The sequence below is a fragment of the Python bivittatus genome, unplaced genomic scaffold (genome assembly GCF_059951505.1).
Source record: "Python bivittatus isolate LINGU-HERP-01145 unplaced genomic scaffold, Pbiv_v1 ctg000480_np1212, whole genome shotgun sequence".
In the NCBI taxonomy this organism is placed as follows: Eukaryota; Metazoa; Chordata; class Lepidosauria; order Squamata; family Pythonidae; genus Python; species Python bivittatus.
The window spans coordinates 28,234,573-28,257,819 of NW_028277075.1; the positions used below are offsets into that span (position 1 = coordinate 28,234,573).

Genomic DNA, 23,247 nt, shown 5'->3' on the forward strand with positions numbered 1-23,247 from the left:
TTATATATTTCTTTTCTTTTTCTTTACTATATTCTTCTTTTTCTTTCTTTTCTATTTTTCTATTTTTTTCCTTTTCTGCACTTTCTATTTTTCTTTTCTTTAGTTTGCATTAGTTTTTATTTTTGTAACTGTAATTTTTAATAAAATTACTGTTAAAAAAATCCACCTCCTTTTAATGTGCATTGTACACATCACACATATGTAAGAAGGAATGGGACTTTGCCTGGTCACACCTGCCATTTTTATACTTCTGACACACACACACATGTACACCTGATGGGTGGGAAGTATGTGTTCAAAATATTCAGCGATTACTGGAGATGGAAACTGGGAACAAGCTCAAGGTTAAAATATTTAATATGTATAAAATATCAAGAGTCTACTTTTCTGCAGTTAGAAAGTTCTTCCTACCCATCAGAACTATTGAGAAAACAGTATTTCAACCTTAGAGAAAGTCTTATTTTATATAAAATTTTCCAGAAGTCTTTGTGCAAACTCCTTTAAGCATTTCTATGGCTCACTATATACATGCATAATCTATATCTTATCAAACATATTTGCACTGATATAAAACCATGTTTTATAAATTGTGTTTCTACAAAGATACATTTTCTGGCTTTTGCTTTCAATCGTATAACATTTCACAAAATAGTCTCTGTTTCTCTCTCCATCTTCTCCTCTCTGTTTAAAATATTTTGGATTGAAGCCATAGCATATATGACAGGCCACTGCAGAAAGTAGAAACATATGGAATTTGGAGAATATCCTGTCAGAGATTTCACAAATACTGCCATGGAGAATCAACAAACTCGCTCATACTTTTTAATGGTAATACAGCATGGTGGAACAGCAATATGAACTCCACCCTGGCTCCATCAGATAAACAGTCTGCAAACAAATTAGATCTATCATATGCTAATTATCTGGAGGCCTGGCTTGGTAATACTTTGCCTTGCAAAGAGCAGTAGGTCCCACAAAAAAATCCAATTATTAGGGCAGATATCTCCATGGGGAAGGTGTTCATATTACTGTTCCATTGGTGCTATTCCACTGTTACCCCAAAGGGAATATATGGTCTAGGCCAGAGTTTATTCTTAGAGTGCTAGTAATAAATACACTGGATTCATATGAATTTTAAAAATCAAAAACAAATTCTAAATAGTATGGACATCTAACATTTCTATATATTTGATTTTCCAGCATGAGATAAAGGAACTTCTCCTTAGATGACTTAAATAGAAGAATTTCTGTAAAGAAAAAGACAACAACCCCAAACATCTACAACTGGAGAAAAAAGTTATACACACTCTTCTCTTAATTCCCAAATTAGTTATGTCACATGGTGCCATTTTTGTTGCCCATTCAGATTTGCTTCTTTACTTAGATATCTTAAAGAGATTCTGTAGTACAAATGAAGCCAGTCTAATCAGTGATAAAAACTCAATTTACTGAAAACAGAAAAGACAGTTCCCACTTTCTTTTCATGGCTTCATCACAGAATAAATTATGGGGTACAAGAGAGATTTGTTTCTGCTATTTGATTTGGGGCAAAAATGTGATTTGATGTAATATCTGAAATAACAGTTCAATATTCTGATGATGCAAGTAGCTCCTACCTGTTGTTTGTTGTTGGGTGTATATGGTAACATGGTGGAGACATGAAACATGATTTCATAGTCCTTATATGTTGTATAAAGAGAGTGGGTACCAGTTGAATCAGCTGCAAATAATTAATATAAAGAAAAAGCCTAATTTATTATTATTATAACTAACATGATCCACAACATTGTAAAGAAACATTTTAACCCAAGGACAAAATCCATTTAACTTTTATTCTAAATCAGAATAGAACAATAGAAGTACTACTTATTTTTAATATTATATATTTTATTTCATTATGTTTTTAATACATTATAAATTCTAAGGCTTGTCAGAAAAACCAGAAAGATATTCTAAAGTAGATACGCTAGAACCCATATAACGCAGATTTTAATGAAGGCTTCTGAAGTTTTTGCAGCACTTTTTCCTAGAATAAATAACAGTAGGGCAAAAAAGTATTTAGTCAGCCACCAATTGTGCAAGTTCTCCCACTTAAAAAGATGAGAGAGGCCTGTAATTTTCATCATAGGTATACCTCAACTATGAGAGACAAAATGGGGGAAAAAATCCAGAAAATCACATTGTCTGATTTTTAAAGAATTTATTTGCAAATCATGGTGGAAAATAAGTATTTGGTCAATATCAAAAGTTCATCTCAATACTTTGTTATATATCCTTTGTTGGCAATGACAGAGGTCAAACGTTTTCTGTAAGTCTTCACAAGGTTTTCACACACTGTTGCTGGTATTTTGGCCCATTCCTCCGTGCAGATCTCCTCTAGAGCAGTGATGTTTTGGGGCTGCCGTTGGGCAACACGGACTTTCAACTCCCTCCAAAGGTTTTCAACCAGATGGGGTTGAGATCTGGAGACTGGCTAGGCCACTCCAGGACCTTGAAATGCTTCTTACGAACCCACTCCTTCGTTGCCTGGGCAGTGTGTTTGGGATCATTGTCATGCTGAAAGACCCAGCTACGTTTCATCTTCAATGCCCTTGCTGATGGAAGGAGGTGTTCACTCAAAATCTCACGATACATGGCCCCATTCATTCTTTCCTTTACACGGATCAGTCGTCCTGGTCCCTTTGCAGAAAAACAGCCCCAAAGCATGATGTTTCCACCCCCATGCTTCACAGTAGGTATGGTGTTCTTTGGATGCAACTCAGCATTCTCTCTCCTCCAAACACAACGAGTTGAGTTTAGACCAAAACGTTCTACTTTGGTTTCATCTGACCATATGACATTCTCCCAATCCTCTTCTGGATCATCCAAATGCTCTCTAGCAAACTTCAGACAGGCCCAGACATGTACTGGCTTAAGCAGGGGGACACATCTGGCACTGCAGGATTTGAGTCCCTGGCGGCATAGTGTGTTACTGATGGTTAGGGTTAGGGAGGGAGATTATCAGTGGTCTTGTATGTCTTCCATTTTCTAATTATTGCTCCCACAGTTGATTTCTTCACACCAAGCTGTTGCCTATTGCAGATTCAGTCTTCCCAGCCTGGTGCAGGTCTACAATTTTGTTTCGGGTGTCCTTCGACAGCTCTTTGGTCTTGGCCATAGTGGAGTTTGGAGTGTGACTGTTTGAGGTTGTGGACAGGTGTCTTTTCTACTGATAACAAGGTCAAACAGGTGCCATTACTACAGGTAACGAGTGGAGGACAGAGGAGCCTCTTAAAGAAGTAGTTACAGGTCTGTGAGAGCCAGACATCTTGCTTGTTTGTAGGTGACCAAATACTTATTTTCTGCTTTTTAATAATAAATTGTCCTAACATGTCATGAAGGTTCTGGCTTATACTAATACTGAGCAGGAGAGCTACAGTAGGCATGGAAGGATACCAAAAAGAATAAAAGCTATACAACAAAAATAAACATTAACAGAAAAGAAATAACCATATATCATTAAAAATAGCTTAATATATATAAAAATGGAAAACTGAATGGGATAACTAAAACAACCAAAAGGGTACTCCGCTCAGATAGACCCAAGTGCCTATTTGGCCAAGTACAGGACTCCTTTTAGGTGCAGCTCCCTCTGGGATGGTACTGTTTAGGAGGGGTGTATTGATGAAGGTATTGTAGATCATTAATACCTCTACAACCAGTCATAGTGACACCTTTCTTGAAAGTGGTGGGGTATGCTCCCCGTTGAAGAGACCATAATGGGATAATTTTTAAAAAAACAACTATAGATTAATTTCATATTTTGCCATTCTTGGCTGGGGTCATGGAACAAATGGTGGCTGAGCAATTCCAAGTACTTCTGGATGAAATGGATTTTCTGGATCCTTTTCCACCTGGTTTCAAGTTGCAGCATGTCATGGAGATGGCATTGGTTGACTAGACATCAGCCTGTTGAGTATGTGTGACAGAGAAGAATATCCCTGCTTGTGCTTTTAGATTACTTGTCTGCTTTTGACATTAACAGCCATAGTACCTTTCTCTCATGGAATGTTAACAAGTTAAAATAAGTTGAAATAACTACAGTCCTTAGAGGTAAATTGGTAAAATTGCCAAATTTGACAAAATTTCACCATCTTTTCAAAAGCAGTTTCATCAGCTAAAAATATTACTTGTTAAAAAATGGAAAGACTTTCAATAATCCACTGACACTTTAACCCAAGTCTGCACCACTTATGTCTTGAAAAATTAAAGAACACATTAAGAAGCTGGAGAGGTGCAGCTCTAAAGCTCCAAATTAGCTGATGATTTGCAATGACTTGAGGATTATTTATAACTTTTTAAAAGACAAAAACCAAATAAATAAATAAAGCCTGAATACAGGATGATGCTACTTCTGGTAAGTGTTTTCAAGGCTCAGCATGAATGGGAAGAGTACTATAACTTCTTATAGACTAACAAAAGTTACTATAGCCTAAACTTTAGTCGGAAAATTATATTTTATCAAATTTTATACTACAATAAAGTTGTTAATTTTTAAAGTACTAGAAGTCTCTGATGGAATTATAAAATATGCACTTACAGAGAAAGGAAGCTTTTTGTTTTATATTTGCTTATATCTAAAGTATTAGTGACACATTATATATTCTTCAGATGTGTGGTGTTAAACAATTCCATGAAAAATATAGGCCCCTCTTGAGATATTCTGAATTTTTACCTCTCTTTGCGACTGAATGTTATCAAAGCTTTATGGGGGTTTTACTGATATACGAAGGGAGTCTGAGTGAACAAATACTATTAAAGTTCAGTACTTGTTTTATTTATTTTATAAAATCATCCAACAGTCAATTTAGAGTAACAACATACAATTTTAAAGTAAATACACACACATACACACGTATATATTTGTATGTTTACACATATATATAGTTTCTTTGTCCAAAGAAACGAAGTACTGATTAGTGTCCATAATTAAAGTTCTCTGTCTAAAAATGAATGAGCAGTAACCTTTCCAAAAAATATTTGGTAAGGGTCAGTTCAATATGTAACTTTACCAATGTAAATTTTTGCCTATTCATGGGGAAAAAGTGGTTTTTATTCAATGTAACTTTTATTCAATGTAAAGTCTATATCAATGAAGTATATATGCAAAGTAAATAATTCATGAAGAGGAGCAACATATTAGCAGAGATCAAATGTAACAAAAAACCTAGAAAAATGGTTTTTCTTTCTCTCTTACTCTGCATCTTGCTAAATACTTTCTGCATAAGAGCCCAAATTTAGCAAGCACAAAGTAAATTGAACTGAAAGTAAAATGCCAGAGATTGGAAGAGGGCCATTTAATTAAAAAATAGTAATTTTAATTCTGTACTCCTGATATGTTTTAGAGTTCCTAAATATAGCAAACCAGCTTCTGGAATCATCTGGGCTACCATATTTTAACAGTTTAGGACTCTGCTGGTGGTGGTCAAAACTTCAGTAAAAGCAGTGTCATAGCAACAGGAAATTCATTGCATTGAAAAATTCATTGTTTTAAATTAATTGTTTTAAATGCTTAAAAAAAAAACTTTTATGACGCTTTCTTCACTCTGTTTCCTATGTGAGACAACTACATATCTCAACATCATAAAGCTCACAAATATGATACTCATTAAGGAATAAAAGGACTGCCACATAATAAAAGGGTCTAGTGTATTTAAATATGTCCTTCTTTTTTCTAGGTTCCATGAATTCTGTCTGAAGATCTTAGTCAAAAAGTCACCTTTTTCACCGTGTTTTAGCTAGAATATGCTTATAATTAAGGCAGTGACATAATTTTGAACAATTCTCCTTAGGATGCAATCTATGCAGATATTAAGAAAAAAGAAAAACATACTATAGGCTTTGGGGGGAAGGAGAGCTGCCTTTATCTTATGTATACAATAGTATTAAGGAACAAAGTAAAGTAAAGCAAAAAGGCCAGAAATGGCCATGAAGGAGACAAACAATAGGCCAAGAATCAATATATATTCCTTAGAAAAATTAGATTACAGTGGTTTTGATGGGGCTGCTTCCCATAAGGACAATACTGAATAGAGTATATTCAGTATTGAATATACTCTGAGAATAGAGGCCTCCTGGCGCAATTCTCACAAATTCCTCCATATATGTTCTACTATCATATCTATTTGCTACTACTGAAATATGTACTCATTAGGTATGCATTATTCTGAGTAAAAAAGGCAGTCTTACTCTTTGTATCTAGCTGGGCACGATACTTTTCAAATCCTTTGAGTCGAACCCGTTCTCCCAGCAGCTGAAGAAACTCTTCAAAGGCTGGGCCTGCTGATTCATTATTGTACATTTCCTCTTCCGTGCTTTGTCCAGACTTGCAGTACATGATTCCCACTTTCAGCTGATAGCTTAACTGTAAACATAAACAGAAACTCAAGTTTGTGTTATTGTATTATTTGTGCTGCATCAAAAGGCACAAGGATATTCCTTTCAAAACTCCTCTCTGCTTTCTCTAATGAGAAAGCTGAGGAGAAAAAAATGGAAAATGACAATGTTCTATACATTTACTCTTCTGTATTTCAGATTGCTTCACAAAATAATTCAGAGACTATTGGCATTCCCAATTCTAATTTCACCAAAAACTGAAAAATACAAAAGAGAAAAATGTGCAGCCTCAATACTCTAAACCCTAGTTTTGAAAAAATAAAATATGAAAACGTCGGCTTGTTTTGCCTTAATTTTTTTCTCAATTTACCACAATAATGTTGGGGTTTAAAGATAATTTGAAGTTAAATACATAAAACAAGATAACCATTGCTTTGACCCAGTCAAATCAATATCAATAATTCTTGAAATGACAATTTACAAACAGCTTTTGTTAAAATGTGTAATTTAAGATAATTAAATAAATCAAGTTTTTGTCATCCAACTATATTACTACAAAAAAATTACTAAAATAATGCTTAAAAATGAAGAGAGAGAGCAATTAAAGTATAAGGAAGTCTTTTCATCAGGTAGTCTTTTCATCATGAGAAAGTTACCAAGAATTGTAGTATGGAAAGTAGATTAGCCAAACTAGTTCTTTCTCACTAATAGCTGAGTTCTTAGATAAGTACCTGGTTTATTTATGATCACATCATTAAATCTGTTTCAATTATTATGCTATAGCAGTTAACATCTTTGATATGCTTGCTATACTGACAGAACTAGAAGGATAGAAGACACAGAAAAGAAGCTGAGCCCTACAGAGCAGAAAGAAAATATATTTGATATCTAAAATACGTATGCAGTTAAAATGGGGAAAAAAACCTTGGAAAAGACACAGTAGGTTAAGTATGCATGCTTGTAGCCTATGAGTGTATGCAGAGGTACACTATGGATTCCTGGTAAAATAGGTTTTTAATGACAGAGAAATATTGTGTGAGATTCTGAATATCCTCCAGAGCCCTAATCTCCAATTTACCAGGGACTGAGATATATTGTAATGAAATTTGCTCACTTTTCAATTTAAAATGTCACTCAGTTTAAAAAGAATGAAATGGTGGTGAGATAGATCTTTGTTTCATGGAGTGGGGAGAATTACTTGGTCTAAAAAGTAAGTGAGGCACCATAATGCATTTATTACTGTAGGAAGGGGAAAGAGCTGAGGAGCAAGAGCAAAACATGAGTGAAATTTCTCATCTCAGAGTTCTGGTGCTCGTGCCACAAAACTATCTCCATAGAATTTCCTCCTGTGCTGCATTAATCGGCTCAGTTGCTGAAATGCCTCAATGATGTGAGAGCATAAGGACACAGTGCTGATTCTGAACTAGTTTGAATGCCACATGTGGAGACTCTCTAAGAGAAAATATCTTACCAAAATGATCGAGTGAAGTATATGGCTGAATGGGGAGTTGACAAGGATGTTCCGAAATCTCTGAACCACTATAACCCATAAAGCAACTCCATTCATCTAACAGAATACCTCTATGAAACATTGGACAATTTTAGTGTGTGCAAAACCATTGCAGAATGATAGTTGGGATAAGGACTTAAATAATAGAATTACAGTAACTACTTTCACTATCCTAAAACATATTGTCAACTCTTAAATTGCCTATTACAACCTCCTGTACTGTTTATATTACAGCTGTACTATATTATTTCATAAATGATATATTTTTAAAAAATCAAATTAAAATATTTTTAATCACTTAAAAATTTCTGCCTATTAAAGCAACATTCAAACAAAAGTGTTTTCAGACAATCCTATGACCTGCACTGTAACCTGTAGGACTGTTTGAAAGAGAGCATCTCCAGAACATTATCTTTTGATATTCTTGTAGCATCTAAGACAACAGTCATTTCTGTAAAATGTTATGCTGTAAAATTAATGTTATGACAAATACAGTTCCTTGAATCTGAAAAACTGCCAAGTCCTGTCAGGAATGAAGAGGAATGTAGATGTTGTAGTTTTTTTTTTAAGTGTCAGAATGTTTTTTTATACAATCAAAGCAAAGCAAAAGATACGTAACATTTTCCTTCAGCATCTGAAAAAAAAAGTTTATTGGGGCCTGTTTTGAAAACTCTATTGTTAGGATATCTGAAATAAGCAATTTTATTTCAAACAATTATATACATAAGCTCTACAATTATATACATATTTTACTCTAGAAACTAAAAAGCCTTTACAGATATTCTGTAAAAGTATACTTAATTTTTTTCCCTGAATTTTTGTTCACAGGCATATTTCAACACTACAGGATTAAAAACAGTTAAAGTATGAAAGGCAAATAGTGCTAAATTATCAGCAGTTTGAAAGCAGTAGGTAAAAGCAAATTCTAAACAGAAGAACAAAAAATCTACATTCAAACATAACCCTTTTTTTATCTAAACTCTAGAGGAAATGACAACCAATGACTGCCAAGAAATATCATTTTGTAATACCTGTACTTAATAGTATCACTATCAAGGAAGTGCCTCCACAGGCATGTACATGTTTGAAGTCTTAAGGGCTATGGCAAAAATCAAATCTCAAACGCCAGTCTTAACTGAAAAAATTGACTATGGGTGCTTTTGAGCTGGTATAAGAAATGTGAGGGCTCTTGTCCTCTACAGGTCCATTTTGGTTACACCATAAGTTACTACAATTCTAGAAAAAAATATAACAGTTAAAGATGTCATATATTGTTAAAAAGAAAGGAAAATAATTAAGCATCCTTTTAATTTCTTTTCAAACAAAAGGCCTAAAAAATGAGAGAAAATTCTCTGATTTTTTTCTACATATCTATGCTAGAAAAAGAAGCATTCTCAGCATAACTGGTTTTTTCAAGGAGCACTTCTAAGACTATATTAACATCTCCCAAATTGCCTTAGGTTCTGAATTACAGCACCTGCATCCCATCTTGGACAAGTTTCAACTTGTTCATTTCCATCTACCCTTAAACTGATGATCAGATACTGAGAATGAGTTGAGTGTATTTTTCCTACTAGTGATTCTTCAGTCCAAATATGTGGATGGTCTCTCCTATTTCCAAAGTTAGCATAAGAAATAAAATGGAAACCTGTAATATTCCATAAGCCAAAGTAGTACACTAGCACTGTTTTCTGAGAACACCCTTTTGAAAAGGAAGAGATACTGGAATAATTATGCAGCTCTAACCTTTGAGGCAGCTCAGAAAGAATCCAAAATTGATTGAAATAAAAGCTGCTGAGAACAATAAGCTAATCAAAAGGATAACATTGTTCCTGTTCATCTCCTGGAAGGGGTTATTCAACTAGCACAAAGGCAGAAAACAGGTACAGAATACATCTACGTCATTAGCTTTATCCCCAAATATCCAAATTGATCCCAAAATACCTGAACTGAATGCCGTTAACTGCAAAGCTTTGATTAATATAAGATGACAGAATTACAACTTTCCATTAATGTTTTACAAACAGTACTAAGAACCTAACGAAGTTCATTGTTAGAATATATTGTGACAGTATCTAAAATGTCATAGGTAGAAAGGCATAATTTTGTATCAGTTTCTTATGCAGTATCTTGTGGCAGTATATGAAGAAAATAATTGGTAATTGATAATATAATTAAAATAGTTATCTCTTTAAAATGGCATGTATCTTAGAACATTTCTAAGATGAACAAAATGTACCAACAGATTTATTATTATAAGACTAACCAACTAAAGACCAAAAAAATGTAATTTAAATCTTACCCCTTGTTCATCAAGTTTCATAAGCTGCTCTGTGACTTTAGGTGTGTTGAAAGCCAACCTGAGGCAATGTATATTTAGTTCGGGAACCACATGTTCTAGGACTTCTTTCAAGGGCAACCCTCTGGCTGTGCAATGCTTTGCAGTTGAAGGTATTGCATCTTCCAAGACAGTACCTCTTAATGTTGTAAGCTAGAAATCAAAGATTGTGTTACCGAGATATACAGTGAAGCAAATGTGCTAGTAATACACAGGATATATGCAACAATAATATTTTCTAATCCACATAGTATCAGTTTAAATGAGACAGGACAATACAAAACGTATTACTAATTGAGATGCACGTTTGCTTTTTTCTGTGTAGGGCTAATATATGAAGAAAACTATGTGCAACTTCAATATGAAATATACTACAGAAAGAAAATATGTCTCTCCTTTCTGGATTTTTTCCCTTCCTATGCTCTCCACAAACACAGGAAAGAGCCACTTTCAGCATGTTCTCAGTAATGTTCAAAGAATTATGACTGTAGTAGCAAAGAAAGCCAACAATGCATTAAGTGTAGTTTCTGTATGAAATAGATAATATTTTTGAAATAAGTGATAGTGAAAACCATTCAATACATTATTTCTTTTATTGGAATGACTTTGTTAAAAGTTGTGGAAGCCAGCAAAAATTACTAAAGCAAAACAAGTTTTACCTAATAGTTGCATAGATTATTACCTGTCTAGTCATTATGCACCATCCCTCAGTCTGACCATTTTGTTGCCCTTTTTAAATATCAATACCCTTTTTATGATCAATTAAAGGATGTTTTAAGTATGGATTTGTGCCTTTGCATACCTCTGCTAGTTCTAACAAACTTTTCTACTTTCATCTCAGAAAAGCTAAAGCTGTATTCTTCACAATCAAGACTTAAGCATTCTTGCCATCAAATAGCATTGTCTTTAATACAGAACATATATAAAGCTGTAATAATAGTCTATCTTCTTATATTTGCATAAAGGAAAGACAGAAAATAATAATAACAATTAAGAAAATAACATTATCATAAAGCTTCAGGTTTGTGTCCTAAAGTGTTAAGAAACCTTTCTTAGGGGCTGGGCATTGCTCATACTACTTGATATTTGCTCATATTGTACAATGTGATAGCAATTCCTTACATAGTCTAAGGAAATGTATGTTTAGAGCTGATAAATATAAATAGTTAACTTTTCCATACAAGCAAAAACAAAAACTTGCATTACATAAAAGCTTGCCTTATCTTTCCAGTGTATATATCCATAGCTATAACCATAGCATAACATCCGTAGTTTAAAATGACACCCCTCCCCCCAACTCTAAGAACCTCACCAAAGACTGCCATTAAATTTTAGACTGCATGTCATTTGTGTGAGATTTCTGCCCAGTGTTGTTATAAAAACAATTATGTGGGTTTTTAATTAGCTTATTTCTGATTCTTACTTCTTGAAATATAAAATAACCATGCATAAGAGCAATCCTGGTTGGTTGACAAGAATCTTGGGATATTTAGTTTGAATGCTATATAAATTGAGAGAATACTTTGTACAGGAAGATCTCACTTTAATAAATCTTCTCTAAGTTTTATAAAATGTTTATGATCCAGAGATTACAAGCTTTGCATAATATTAATTTACTGAAAGCTATTATCCTTCCAATGTTTAGGTCATATGACTTTGTAACAAGTTCAACACTGAAAATAAAATTTCTTATTTCTTTACTGCCTATGCATTGCTTACCTCACTAGTCCTGAAAATAATGCGGTAGCTGTACTGGGAACCATTTTCTTTTATTTCTTCAGGTTTTTCTCTTCTGATGCTGACAGCTACAGGACCAAGGTTTTCATCTGCCCCAAAGTAGTTCCAGTGTTCTTATGCAATTAAAATCAAACATGTATTTGGGGGATGGAGGTGGACAAAAGAAGGAATAATTATACTTCATAAAGGAATCATCCATATCAATGTTGTCATAATACATCTAGATTTTAGGACTGGTTGAGATAGAATAATTTTGTTTCAAACACAAGCAGGTTCCAACCAAGTGTGGGTACAAAAACATAAGACAAATGTAACATGTGGATCAGGCAATCAGAGTTACACCTGAGCACCATCTAGAGGTTTTGGTGATTCGTACTCCAATCATATCAAACACAGAAATATCTATAATTATGATCATCTAGCTACATGTTCCACTGTAAAAACTCCATTGTATGTAATCATATACAGGTAGTCACCAGTTTAAGAATGAGCTCCATTCCCAAGGTCTGTCCTTAAGTCGAATTTGTATGTAAGCTGGAATAATATTACTGTATATTCTACAGTATTGTATAATACTGTATAAGTAATATTGTGTAATTAACTTGAACCATTCTGTATTTAACTCGAATCTTTGTGTGTTTAATTCGAATTTTGCTACAATAGGCTCCATTCTTAACTATGGGCCATCCTTAAACCGGGTGTTCTTAACCCAGGGACTACCTGAATTGATTTTTCAAGTATGGTCATTCAAAAGTACTCTAATCTTAAACTTTCTTTCCTGTTATTCTTTCTTTTTATGTGTCATAACCATATAGCATGCCAAACATTCCCAGGTATACATAATTTAAAGTGCAATAAAATATAAAACACATAAAATAAAACATATAATAAAACATATAATAAAACATACAAACCAGAGGCAATGAACTATCATGATTTGTCAACTGCCAAAATAAATAAAAACGTTTTCAGATGGAATTTCATTAAGTTCCAACTCTATGTTGACTTGAAAAACTAAACTGGTCAGACCTGGTTAATAGTTGGATGGGTAATAACCAAGAAATACTAGACTACAGATCAGAATGGAACAATGCAAAAAAAATCTCAGAAGCAAGTAGCAGCAAAGAGTTCCCGTACTAAGAAAACTAAATGAACTTGTCTATAAAGTCACCAGGACTTTGAACTAAACTCAAAGAAGACTTTCTATCAAAGATAGAGAATTATGTTGATGATACTCTTTTTATAGACAATAAGAGCAATGTATGTACAGTTGTTGGTTTTTTTAAAAAGAAAAAATAGAAGTCTATTTCACACATTTAAATGTATAGGTATTTGCAGTCCTTAAAAGTGTGTATTACTGTGAATTATGTCTACATTTGCTTGTCACATTAAATGATGCAAGCCTATGTTCTTCTTAAAGTTGTGCATGCTTTTTATAATTTTAAGTTTTTAATAATAATAATAATAATAATAATAATAATAATAATAACAACAACAATTGTTTTGTATATATTGTTTTTTAGCTTTGTTGTACACTACCCAGAGTCACTTGTTTATGAGATGGGCGGACATATAAATTTGACAAATAAGTAAAATCTCTCCTTCACTTCCCATGTGATTCAGGAACTGAAAGGCTTCTGCTTCTATTTAAATCAAGATCAAGAGGTTGTGGTCATTATTAACAAGCCACTTTCAAATACATCATCTTTAAAGAGTTGTTTTTGAGGCTACCCTCAAATTAAATTAACCATAGTTAAAGTTAAGTACAGTTCCCAGTTCAAGCCACATAGTAACTTCACAACAGAAGTGAAAGCTTCTGGAAAAGAGAAGGAAAGATGAGGAAGAATGCAAGCCTATGAGGAAAGTCACCTCTTTCTAGCTCTGCCTTAAATATATTTCAAGACAATTCTTGCAGAGTATTAAAAAACAAATTGCAAAATTTGTCATATGTGTGTATATAAATTACAAGTAGCATATGATAGGTTTGTGTGGTGATTTACTTTGATAAAGAACTTCACACTGGAAAGGGTACACAATTCACCTTGTAGAGGGAAAGAGGTGGCATGATTTAACTTAATGAGCTATTTTGTATGTGCCTCAAAGGGCAATTGCAAAAGTCTGGAGGGGCTTGAAAATGCTGGTGAAGCTTGTGAAGTAAAGCAGTTTAACTGCTTTTCTTTTCTTTTAGAAATGAGCAGGCCGGGGTGCTTCTCTCAAGCCTTTACCAAAGCAAAACGTCCCACAGAAGATTTGCGCAGGCCCCAGTATATAAATAAACACTGTGCATCAAGGCAATTCTTAGGTGAATGTTGAGTATATAGCAACATTTCTGAAGTAGTTAATAACTGCTCACCTTTCTGATAGAAGAATTTCCGATAGTAATATGCACCGAGATCCACATGTTCAACAATGTATCTCTTAGCTCTGTCCAAGTGTAATACCAGATTTTCCTTGGGTACTTCAAGTACTGCCACTCCCGCATTTGTGCAATGAGAGCTAAGAGTAGACTCAAAAGAGGCACTTTCACAGCCACTAAAGGATCCAGAGTTAGATTTGGTGAGACTGATATTTCTTTCTCCTTCCCCACCAATCTCATTACGAAAATACGGACAACTCAATACAAGATCATTGCTTTTATCATCTCCCTGGTCCACATTTAAAGTTCCTTTGGAATTCAGTTCTTCTGTACTACCCATAGGGGAATTAAAACTTGCAGAATGGGATAATGGTCCAGAAGCTAATGATGCAACTGCAGCAGCAGAAGCTCCAGTAGTTGTATTCCTTCTTTTTATAACATTGTGCCGGTTAACTGCCACTTCATTTAAATCAAATAATATACTCTGAACATCATAATGGGCAAAACATTTGGGGCAAGTCCAAGGCTTGACACTATCCTCTGATCTGCTGTCTTCTAGATCTGAAGTCTTTCCAAGATCTCCTTCACCTTTGGCATTACGCAGCTTGCGAAAAATCGAAGAATCCCCCGTCTCTGATTTTGAACGCCTCTTCAGTGGTTTCTCCCTTTCTTTAAATAATCGAAGGTTTTCCCTCTGAGTAATGGGTCCATCTATCACATCCAAAGAAAATCCAGAACCTTTACTTCCACTAGCTATAAGGAGTTCGCTAAATTTGCTGGTGACTGGGCCTCTTTGATCAGACTTTTCATCTTTATAACCTTTTAACAAGTCAAAAAAACTTTCGCCTGAGGTACCCTGCTTATCTATTGATGAGGTGCTGCCATATTCTCTGTGCAGTGATGGTCCTGATTTATAACTGGGTGAGATGCATTCATCAAAGCTATCTACATCAAGCTCACTTAGGGTGATGTCACTATTACTACGCTGTCTTATTCTACGAAGAGCTTTTCTTGGAGAGCTGTGGTAACCATCAGGTGTAAGAAATCTAGAATCTAAGTTCTCAGATTGTCTTGTTTTGTTTTTAAGTGTGTTTTGGATACTCTTTAACATGACAGAATCACTACTGTTCAAGTTAATAGAACTTCCCTGACTTCCTGGACTACTTTTTGAAGACATACTATCCAGACAGTTTGATGTATCCATTTCTTGACTTGATCTACTGTTTTCTTTGACATTCTCCTTCCTTGGAGGCCAGTCTGCAATCCTTGCTCTAACCCCCATTTTAGGAACTCCAGGTGTAGAAGTAAGATGATGTGATCCTTCATTGCGTGGAGGGCCTACTGGAGCCATCACTGAAGATCCCAAGCTACCATTCTGTGACCTAAAGCGTCTCATATAAAAGTCATCTGAATGGACTTTAGGGGTAACATCTGATATTCCGGTGGCAACAGCCCTTTCAGTCTGGGACCGTTTCAAGCTGGTCATTATTGGAAAATGTATTTAGTCTTAGTAAGCTCCAAAAGAAAATATACTCATCTCGGCCTTTTAAATGTAAAACTCTCTTCTGGAGAAGGTCCTCCAGAAAATATGAGGGGTGCATGAGATCCCAGTTGTGATCATTTAATTCAGTGGCAAATGGTCTAAAGATGCTATTCTTCGGTCATTTTTCACTTCTTTGGAATCTAAATTCATCCATTTCAACAAGCAGTCATCTTTCCACACATGCAAAAAAAGTGAGGGCCAAAGTTTCAATACTTGCTTTAAACCTAGAGCAAACAAATAAGTACATAGAGCAATTAATCACTGCATAAATTCAGTTATAAAACACAGAACAGCTTTTTAGAGTAGTTACTTTCTCAGTATATTTTGCCACATGTATCAGTGATAATGCAGGACATAGCTGATATCTTACAGTTTTTATAAAGAGGAATGTATAAGATTGTTTTCATGTATAAAATAGATTTCTTCCAGCTCAATATTTATAGAAAGTGTGTTAGCATTTCAAACAGTTAAACACTTCTGAATAACAGATGTCTAGCTCAATAAGAATGAACCAAATCCTAAAATAATGCTATGCAAGTCATTTTTTCAGAAGGCATTTTCCACATTTTTGTTATTCCTCCCATTTCTATCATCCCTATGTCAGAAGTTATTTTTAGATAGATTAGGCCAGGGGGGACAAAGCAGGCTGTTGAGGGAATAAAGGAATATAAAAGCCTTTTTCAGTGGCTGTTCTCCTGACTTCAGAACACCCTCCTCAGCATGATACATTTGGTACCATCAGCACCAGACATGGTCATTTTTATTCTTCCAGGTCTTTTAATTATTAATAATCTTTAATGCTAATATGAGGCTCAACTTTTTACTGCTGCTTTTACTTTTTGTTATTATTTTATTTTGTTATTAATTATTTTGTATGAAATATAAGAAAAAATATACAAGTTCAGTAGCAGTAATAATGTGTGAGCAGTTTAACTAATGACAGCAAAAAGCTCTCTTAGGGTCAAACTACATGCTATGTAAAACTTGTGAAAATGTAAATAAAGGTTGCTGACAGACAAAGAGACTCTTTCTGGTGTGAACTCAACAAAAATCTCCCTGTTATCTGAGAGTAGCTTTCTCATACTCATGACAAATATTTACATTTCAAAAAGTACACTGATTTGAGCAATTAAGCAAAAAGTACAAGTTTTGAGCAATTAATAACTTTTTTTGACATTTAAACACTGTACAGGAAGATACAGATGCTATAAGCCAGGTTTCCTTGATCAGCTCGGATACTACTCAGAATAAGTTGAATCTTTACCAAAACCATTTCTAAAATGTGGGTTAGTTCTAGGTTTAGAACAGTGTTTCTCAACCTTGGCAACTTTAAGATGTGGACTTCAACTCCCAGAACTCCCCAGCCAGCATGCTGGGTGGAGAATTCTGGGAGTTGAAGTCCACAAATCTTAAAGTTGCTAAGGTTGAGAAACACTGGTTTAGAATCATCCTTGGGGAGATGACTTTAGTGAACTCTTATCCTCCCACCCATCTGACCGTGCTTACTCTGTGCTCATTTACCAAGAATCAGCAAATGGGGTTTTGGAGGGGAGTGGGGGAAAGCAGAATCAGGCACCTTTCTTAAAATTGCAACCTTGTTCCCATTTGACACGGAAACAGTTCAGAAAGGAGCCAGACTTCCGGTCCTTCCTTTTGCTGCTAGGTAATGGTTTACTGAGAAGGGGAAAACATGACGGAACTAGATATGGAATGCTTTTGCCTTTCATTTTAACATGTTGAAGCCCACCAGCCACATCTATCCCCCAGTTATTACAAATCTGGGTAGCCAACAAAAAGAAACTTATAAAGGTCCTCATCATTAGTAAAGCAACATACATGTCTGATGATTTGTTTGATTCTCAGATGAGGCAGGGCAGTAATCTGAATTACTCACTTGATTAACCTCTACTGATGTTCCAGAAACAAACATGTATTCTAAAAAGCACTGTTAAGAATAAATAATTTCAGAATTCTTCTCTAGGCTTGCATCCATAGAAGTGCAAATGGTATTTTGTATGTGTAACTGAGCTCTTCCCATCTCTTTCCCAGTGCAGCCTCATAAACATTCTACAGACTAGCTCCTGAGGCCTGGATACGCTCTAAAACAGTATGGGATATGGCACACGGTTGAAATCAAACAGCAAATGAAAATATTTAAAGTGTTTGTATTTTTACCTATAGTTATACTGATCTAAAAATGACAAATATATGATGGGGAAAACTTAAGAAAATCCTGTTATATCTTTTCATAGAGAAATAAGTTTTCTGTACTCAAGATTTCTTGTACATTAAAATATGGCTGTAATGAACAAAGTATCTGTTTAATTCTAATTTTCACAGATGCTTAAATTAAAAAAAAAACTCTTCCTACATCACACTCGCCCTAAATTGATCATAAAGTGCTATATTGTTCTTTTAAAGAGTTTTAACAACAAAACACCACCTCCAGAAATGCACCCTGGCAGAGAGTAGACAAAGGTAAAGGGATGTCAGCATAAAATCCTGTACTGCTGTATACACCCTTTAGTTCAAAAAAAGAGGATCCTATTCATAAAGTCAACCAATTATACAAGAGTTGGCCTTCAAATACTTACCAAGTCTATGCATGCAAGGATGCTGCTGAACCAGCACCACACTGACGGAGCAGTATTGTGTACAAATCAAAGATTCTGACAGATCTAGGGAAATGAGCATTTGTGTAGTCTCTTCTCATAAGTAACAAGTGCCTTTTCCACAGTAATTAAAAGTCTAGGAAGAACATTTTCTGCCTCTAACATTCACCCCATCTTAATGGAGGATTCTGAAATTAACATACCGCAGAAAAGAGCAGCAGAGGACAAACAAGAATGGTAATTGCTGCAATATTTTTGTTGTGGGCCCAAAGCCTTTAAAAGTTTGATGCAATATTCACACGCTTTCTCTCTAATTTTTCATTATATCATGCCATATTTACTCTGGCAACACAATAGTTACACTGTTATTTAAATAAGTTAATAAAACAATTCATATTTAAATCTAACCAAGAAGCCAGTTTACGCTCTGCTTGAAATAGCAAACAAGCAAGCAAGCTCCAAAATTTCAATCTTCAGTTTCAGAAAAGGTATTAATTTCTGCTACACAATTCAGATTTTTAAAACTTAAGCTAACAAAAAAGGTTTTTTTAAAAAAATCAGCAATAAATATAAGTGACACTACAGGCAGTCCTCACTTAGTGACCACAATTGGGACCAGCAACTCCATTGCTAAGCAATGTGGTTGCTAAGTGAAACATCACGTGACTGCTATGGACTTACAACGTCACTTCCCATTTGGTTGTTAAGAGGGTCACAGTGGGTTGTTAAGTGAGACATCATGTGACTCTGCTTGTCGGAAGCTGGTTTTAAAGCATGCAAATGGCAATCACGTGACCGTGGGATGCTGTGATGGTTGTAAATGTGAAGACTGTTCGTAAAGTTACTTTTTTAGCACCATCGTAATTTTGAATGGTTGCTAAACAGGGCAGTCTTTAAGCAAGGCATACCAATAAAGTCTTAAGAAGACCATCAAGTTCTCAAAAAACTTTATAGTGCAAACTGAGTCTTTAAATTGCCAGCTAAACTATGAAGGAAAAGAACACTTCATAGTTGGTAGTCTTATATCTGTTCCCCCCTTAAGTTTTCTCACCATCAATATACAATTGCCATAAAATGAAAGAAAAAAGTCTTGAGAGTAAAAATACAGTATCTTACATTCAATATAACTCAACAGTAAGCTGCAATCTTGATATGTAAAATATACTTTGAAGAGCAAATATTTGGGCATTAGCAAATTATCAGAGGGTATCAGAGGCCAGCTGAGGCTGCCAATTATTTAAAGCTCTTTTCTTGAAAACAAGGTTTTTTTAATGACTTTATTAACCAGAAGAAATCAATCACTGGATCCTTATTTACTAGGAGGAATTCTATGTTTAACATGTAAAGCAAAGTGTAGAAATTATAAATATTTAAGAGTAATTCCTGATCTAGTGTTAACTGTGATCATCCAAGTTGATTATAATTTACCAGCAATCAACAAAGCAAGAAATGTGTTGAGAATTAAGATAGATTAAATGGTCTCAGGAGCATACAATAATTTTCTTCTAAAAATAATTACTCAAGAGTCCAAGCCAAAAAATTAGTATGGAATAAACTGGAAAGGGCTGAAGGGAGAGAAATAACAAAAGTAATCCACATACTATTACAGGGTGGGGACTGAGATGTGTAAATTTTAGATTATTTCCCAGTTTGGAAAGAATCAGGAAGGAAACAGCTGTATTTTTACCTTTTTTTTTTTTTTTTTGGTAATGTGTTGAACTGTTCTAACAGGGCCAGAATAAATATCTTGAAAAGAGTTGGACTGATCTGTCATTGGCTACCTTAGCTTTTTTTCTCTGCTTCTCAAATTCACTCTGTAAAATATATTTATTAAATAGTATTTTACAATTATTTAACATAATAAGGTAATTGAACTATATTCTCACATCATCTTCAGCTCTGAACTTTAATGTCATCAAACAACACTTATTTCAATAACATTTATTTCTTATTTTTCTTTTATGGAGTTCAGGATAACATCTACAGGGCTATACCATCTTATAATCACCAATTATTTTAATCAGGTTTAAAGACTGTGATACATTATTTTTATGTGCGCTTCTTGGTCGAATGCACCTTGAATGTGCTTGGTTGAGAAAGGCTTAGTTCAGGGTAGTCACTAACGTGTAAAATTCAAATTGCATGGTAATCTGGAAATCTAAGATAAAATGCCATCCTTGCCCTTCATATAGGTGTGATAACAGAGCATATTCCACTGTGAAAGGAAAAAAGCAGAAAAGCAGATTTTGTTTTGACCTTACATAAGTGTCTGCTTCATTACATCTTGGGCCTTCAAGAATGGCCCAAGATACCAACATGGTTAAGACCCTCACTTTTTCTTGGAGACATAGCTCCATAATTAGATGAGTAGCTGATCATTTAAAAAAAAAATACAAGTGAAAAAAGCTGATACTAATGAGTATGTAGCTATGCCAGGAGATCTCTCATCTGTGACCAACTAGATTATCTAATCTCACAGTATATTGTAATATGCACTTAGTATATCAGATCTTTCCCTGCAATCAACATCTTTTCTAAGAAAAAAAGTTAGCTTTCTGAGACAAAATCCATATAAAAGACATTTTTGATGGAAACACCATATTACAATAATGCATGAAACATTCTATGTTAAAAAAAGTGCAACCTGAAGATATTGAAAACTAAGAACGGTCTTTGAAAATCTAAGATATACAGTAGTAAGTAATCTGGCCTCAAAACTAACGTGAGGAATTTTGGTGCCCATGCATTAAGCAGAACTTTCAGTAGTCAAAAGGATAAGCTTCATTATGATGGGATACTTATTACCAACCTCTCACATTTTTCTTTCATACACAGAAAAAAAATATATGCAAGACCGGTTATACAAAGATCCACATCTTCCATTTATTATACTTGGATATTACTTATCTTCTGGAAAGCTCAGAATAGTTTACACAGCTGGTTCTAAGCTAGACAATGAACACTCAGGATCAGACTCATTTATTGTAAATATGTGCATGTAGACCACAATAGATAGGTATGCACATTTTTCATCATTTGTCTGATATAGGATGTAACAGAGTTTAGGAACTAAGAATGCACAAAAGTCAGAAAGATGAAAAGATAAACAGTAAATGAAATTTCATACAAGATCATTTTGTTTTCCTTAGCAAATGACAAAAATACTTTCTATTTCCCAGTTCATTTATCTTTATGCTATTAAAGGTGTTCCTCTGCTCTTTCTCTCCCCCCACCAAAGTGTAAGTTCTGCCTCTCTGAATGGCACACCCATTCTTTTTTAAAATTCCTTCTTATAACTATGTAAGTACAATATAGTTTCATATAACATGCCCATGCATGTTTGTATGATTTCAGTTTTACTCAACTTCATTTTAAATATGAATATACAAGTTATACTACACAAGGATACTGCCATTTCCCAAGTTATATTAGGATTTAATGCAGGACTATTTTGTTCAAAATGAATCTGTCCATCCTGTTAGATCATCTGAAGTGCCTATGCATGTCCCGTCATCATGCAAAAGTAAGAGGCATCTGGATAAGTAAGGTCTTCTCTATGGCTACCTTAACACCATGGAATAAATTGCCCCAGAAATATATTTAATTCCCTCAACTTTAGTCCTGAGAGTACTTCAAACCTTACTGTCTAAATGGACCTTAGTGCTACCTTATTTATATTACATTATGGCATTGGGGGGGGGGGGGGAGACAATTTGGCATCATTTCTATGTCTATGCTGTCGGATATCACTGAGTCATGTGATTGGGTCAATATAAAAGTACAATAAATAAATAAATATTCAATGAATATTCAATGAAATGCCCTATGCTGAGGTATATAGAGTCTGTGTATGTGTGTGTACACACACACACACACACACACACTCATATACATATGCACACACATACATATACGTACATGCATATACACACATGGCTGACTCATGCAGGATACCCTAGAGAAATGGACTTAGATGATTAGGTCCTGAATGCTATGGCATCAGCCACATCAAGAACATATGCAACTGCTTGCTTACCAATACCAGGTATGTAGGTAAATACTAGATCCTTTGCCTTTAATCTTATTTCAAAGTTTGCATGACAACGTTTGATAATTTTTGACTGAAGAAATTTGGAAATGGCTATAATTTTGATGTATATGGACCTGGACAACATACAAGAAATATAAACTCTTTCTCATCTTATCTTTATCAGAAACTGGTTGATCTGTGCTTTGCTTCCACAGGGACTCCCTTTGTCAGTTCTAATCTCATCAAATTTATTTGCATCCCATACTGAAATCATACATAAATAATTTGTAATCTCTGCTATGTTGCAGCCGGTTCAGAAGCTTATTCTTATCCTTAAGACATATGAAAAGCCTGATATAAAGTGTAGCAACAGAATTCTAAGACTTTTCCCCCAATTTCACAGATAACTTTGCCTAGATGAAGCTATACATTACTCTTAATTAGAAGCGCTGCCATTTTCTGTGAAACTATATTTTACAGAAAATGGCAGCACTTCTAATTAAGAATTATCTTCAATACCAACACTCAGGTTTTTTTAGTCAGAATACCATCAATTTACAGTTTTCTTCTGATTGCTCTACTTAACTCATTAATTTTGGCCAGTAACAAAAAGTATTCACTTATTTTTTGGCTTCCACTTTTGCTTTTATACATATTATATAAATAACTGCATAAACAATTTTATTTAGATTAATATTTGAAATCCTTAAAATCAAGGTTAACATAAAAAAAAGGCCATACATTTA

General features: G+C 34.4%; 1 protein-coding gene across 4 annotated transcripts in view; it reads right to left on the reverse strand.

Moving 5' to 3' along the window:
* SIPA1L1 (signal induced proliferation associated 1 like 1) overlaps positions 1-23,247 on the reverse strand; it is a 208,294-nt gene that overhangs the window by 64,793 nt on the left and 120,254 nt on the right. For 3 of the 4 annotated variants that reach the window (XM_088145570.1, XM_088145567.1, XM_088145568.1), the window contains 5 exons: positions 14,314-16,083; positions 11,943-12,073; positions 10,188-10,376; positions 6,229-6,403; positions 1,617-1,720 (listed from right to left, as the gene is read on the reverse strand). In XM_088145570.1, coding sequence (XP_088001696.1) covers positions 1,617-1,720; positions 6,229-6,403; positions 10,188-10,376; positions 11,943-12,073; positions 14,314-15,802 — 2,088 coding nt within the window. In that variant the 5' untranslated portion in view covers positions 15,803-16,083. Of the gene's footprint in view, positions 1-1,616; positions 1,721-6,228; positions 6,404-10,187; positions 10,377-11,942; positions 12,074-14,313; positions 16,084-17,753; positions 17,776-23,247 lie in introns of those variants that run through there. The other variant, XM_088145569.1, reaches the window with a different exon arrangement.